General features: G+C 36.2%; 1 protein-coding gene across 1 annotated transcript; it reads right to left on the bottom strand.

The window, feature by feature from the left end:
* Positions 1-1,632: 1,632 nt before the first annotated feature.
* On the bottom strand, positions 1,633-3,169 carry LOC123213124 (protein JINGUBANG-like). The gene has a single exon (XM_044632483.1). It carries the CDS (start codon positions 3,109-3,111, stop codon positions 1,816-1,818), a length of 1,296 nt encoding a protein of 431 aa, XP_044488418.1. The 5' UTR covers positions 3,112-3,169; the 3' UTR covers positions 1,633-1,815.
* Between the last annotated feature and the right edge of the window lie 1,005 nt (positions 3,170-4,174).

The following is a 4,174-nucleotide window of genomic DNA, read 5'->3' on the forward strand; positions in this document are numbered from 1 at the left end:
CATCAACTTGCCTTGCCAACTTGAGCAAACGCGCTGTCTCGCTCTTCGGCTTTCATTTCATCGTTCAAAAAGACAGCTGTGAATACTATTATTATAACAACCACGATGGAGGAGGAGAGGACTATTGTTTATGTTGAAGAACAGGCAAGTAGAAGCAGCTCAGCTGTATCCATTTTCAAAACTCTTACCTTTTTTACCATTTGTGATCTTTTATCTTCTTTCGTTTTCATATTAGTAAGCGGACAAAAATTAAAACCAAGAGATCGATAATATAATTGGCCTGGCGCCATATTCATGTCCTTGGACCAATTCTTTTTGCTGCCTCTCGACAACTTGCTTTCAAAGTAAAAGGTGCTTCTTTTTAAAGAATAGAAACTTCATCTTCTCTTTCCACTGTTCAAAGCTCAAAGGGGATCATTGGCTGTGGGTCGTTTTACAGGGTTTTATTTATTTTGTATGCTCAATTCAATTTTACAGAGACAATTAAGTTTAAATAAGATTTTCTTCTTATCGAAATGAAAAAACTCAAAGAGAACCATTGGTTTCGTATACTTGGTCGAATTCCAACTAAATTTAGCCAGCTAATTAGTGTAGAATTGACAAAAATCTTATTCCTGCTAAATGTCAACTCGCCGGCCAATTAACCCTGCCTTTCATTGTCCAAAACGCAACTTAACCTATTAACCATTATCATTAGCTATTCGACCAGAGGACATGAAATGGGCCACAGAGATTGGCAGCTTTAATGGTGATTTATATTGAGTACCCACAGTCCTCAAAGTGTACTGTTCTGGTAGGCCATATCTTCGACCGACGAATACAAAAGGGTTGAGACATATACCTTAATTACCGTATATTTTTAGTAATTATAAGACATGCTTATATCATAAGCTGAAAATTAAGGAAATAAAGTGCCTTTTTTTCAAAATGAAATTATAATGAATTGACTTGGAGAAACTTTTCAAACTTTGCTGCGCAGAGATTCTCACCCATCCAATTCATAGACATGGACTTAACGCCATGAGTTTCCATTAGCTGGTAGAGGAAATAGGCATGTGTTGCAGACTTCTAAATCTGTATTTTTGTAAAAGAGGGTTGACTATTGGATGAATTATAAAGTCAAAAATTTTGAGATAATATATATTTATTATGACAATAAAGTTAAATATATCCATTTTGAATATATTAATTTATATATAAATTATTATATAATTAAATAATTTTTAATAAAAAATAAAATAATATTTATATATAAATATATATTAATTTATATATTTAAATTAAATATATATAATATTGCTTTTATCTTGATTAGTGGTATTAATTTCAGTATTAGGGTTGCGTGAGGCAGACGATTAATTGGTGGTTATGATAGTTAATTAAGTACAAATTGAGGATTATCCAACTAAGGATTGGATAATACTAAACAAATTGTCTTGATAATACTAATAAACTACTAGCTACTTGCCAATAAAACCACATTCAAACAATTTAAACTTTTACGTTGACCAATTAATTTAATCATAATTAATCTCTCTTAATCTAGATTAATTAAGGGCGCCTGCATCTAGAATGGATCCCGTCGGAGTTCTTCAAGGTTCCTTCCTGATTCTTAATTTTATCAGCAAATAATTAGGGTTTAAATCTTAAAACCTTTTAATTTGGTACTAATTCGATAGATATCAAATTGTAAAATAATAATAATAATTTCACTGAACAAACCACTAATTAAAAAATTACAAATACATGTTCGGTAAAATCTCCCAATCAAATAAAAAAAAATATTAACTGGATTTTCTTCTTCTTCTTTTTTTTTTATCTTGTAAATTTCCAATTTGGGCTGCTGGCTTTCGACATCGCCACCTGCCACACCTTAGTCTCACCATCCAGACTTCCACTAAATACTGAAACGGTGCCGTTTTGGTCATCTTCCATAACTGCCGCCAACGTCTTCACTGGCTTCATGTGACCTTCCAAAATGGCCAAACAACCGTACCTACCGTCGTTACCTCGCTGCCATATCCTAATCGTCTGATCAGCTGAACCACTCATTAGCAAATCAGACACGTTGATCAAACACAAAATGGCTTTATTATGACCTCGTAAAGCTCCCGTCACCGCCATGTAATTTGCAGTGTCCTCTCTTTCCCACACCAAGATCGAACGGTCACAAGCTCCGGAAAACAATACTGATCCGTCATCGCTCAAGGCCAGAGCGTTCACAGCGGATTTGTGCTTCTCTAGCGTTGCTATCAACCCGAACCGCTTTTCGTTAAAAGGTTTGCCCCAAACTCGAATCCGCTTGTCAGCGGATCCGGTATAAACTGTTCCGTCAGCGGAAACCGCCACCGCGTTGACCGCGTCCTCGTGCGCTTTAGCAGACTCTGAACAACGGAGATCAGAGGCCTGCCATATTTTCAAGCTCTTATCCCAAGAAACCGAAAAGATCAAACCGTTATTTACGGTGAGACCGGTTACGGCGTCAGCGTGTTCAATCCAGAGCTTCTTCCTGTGACGGCGGACGCTGACGTAATTCTTCGGAAGCATAAAACGGCGCAAACGATCGTTAACAGTAGGGAGAGTGGTTTTGAGATTGTGATGTTTGCTCGGCGTTAACTGCCACACTCGGATCTTGCAGTCCTGGTGAGCAGTGAAGATTTTCCCATTACAGAAAGTAATAGACTTGACCGAGCCAGAGGAGGAATCTTCATTGTTGAATGTATCGAGAACAGCCCACGTGTGACGATCGTAGACGTTGATTTCGTGAGCGGAGGCGGCATAGAGAAGGTTTTGATGGACAGCGATGCAGCCGATAGGGAGCCTGGGCCTTGGCTTAAGCGAGGTTATGCAAACGTGAGAAACTGAGAAGTTTGCAGCATCTTCCGGGGATATTTTTTGGAGGGAAGAAACAGAGGGTAGTGTTTGAAGGGAGAGGTTGCTTTGTAGGCTACTGTAGCTAGAGTCAGCTATCGACGTGGAACTGCCGGTGTTATCAGAGGACCTGCTGCTGCTGCTGCTGTCTGAGACCAGATGTTTTTGACTCTTTGGAAATGTCGCCGTTGTGTCGTTCCCGGTGGTGTTACATATGGCTAGCCATGATCGGACCTTCATGTTTATATTTCTAAGAGAACAAAGGCTTCCGAGAGATAAAAATTTAAAGAGTTCGGAGGGTGAGGGAAGCGTTATATAGGACCTTCAGAATAGAAGTAAGCAATAGAATTATGCCACGTGGAGGCCATACGATTTGTCCGAGGTATATAAAAGTACGTTATAAAGCATAACTCAGTACAAATTTAAATATAAATGATGCATGTTATTATATATGTTTAGATTTTTTTTGAATTTGCCATTAAATAAAATCCAATCAATATATTATTATTTATATTCAAATATATATTTATTATTTATATACACAATACTTTTTAAAAGGGTATACTTATGAGTGGGTATTAGGCACCTTAGTGATATTATATATAAAAAATTAATAATATAATATTTTAATTATTATATTATTTTTTTAAATTTATTTATCATATTATAGTAATTTAAAATAATATATTTATTTTTTTCATATATTATATCATATAATTAAAAATACAACATAAAATACCGGAAATTTATAAACGTTCCACATCAACTAGGAGGTTTTGCTTCGCAGTCGAGAGCCCCAGAGGGATTTGGTGGCTAAACGCGTTACAGGGCAATACCAGGAAGATAAGAAAGAGATTTCCTTCTTGTTTCAGGCTAGGCCAATCCAAGCAAACGCCAAAATCAATTATTCTGGCTGGCTTATTGGCTTCTATTGTCGTATTATTTTATGGCATAAGAAATCTAACATTGCCTGCACAGGAGGAGATGACAAAGCTGCATGTCTTGTTAGTAATAAGTCACATACTATGTACCCTCTTGGAAGTGGCAAAACTATCAGTCGGTTAATTTTAAAAAGGGGATTTAACTCAAGTGTGAACAAAAAAAAAATGTACAGTTTATAATTTTTTTTTTTTTTCAAATGAATGCTGTTTGAATATTTTTTACCAACCAAATTAATAGTTGTGATGAGATAAGGTTAGGTTATGTGTGGATTTAAAGGGTTCCGAAAATGGTGTGAAAATAAAAGATTCCCGCGTATTGGAAGTAACAAGTTTGGAATTAGACTCACAGATTTAGTGGGGAA

Source organism: Mangifera indica, chromosome 4, assembly GCF_011075055.1.
Source record: "Mangifera indica cultivar Alphonso chromosome 4, CATAS_Mindica_2.1, whole genome shotgun sequence".
Taxonomy (NCBI): domain Eukaryota; kingdom Viridiplantae; phylum Streptophyta; class Magnoliopsida; order Sapindales; family Anacardiaceae; genus Mangifera; species Mangifera indica.

What these genes read in the sequence shown, in the direction of transcription:
- LOC123213124 (XM_044632483.1), bottom strand. Translation starts at nt 3,111, where the DNA reads ATGAAGGTCCGATCATGGCTAGCCATATGTAACACCACCGGGAACGAC.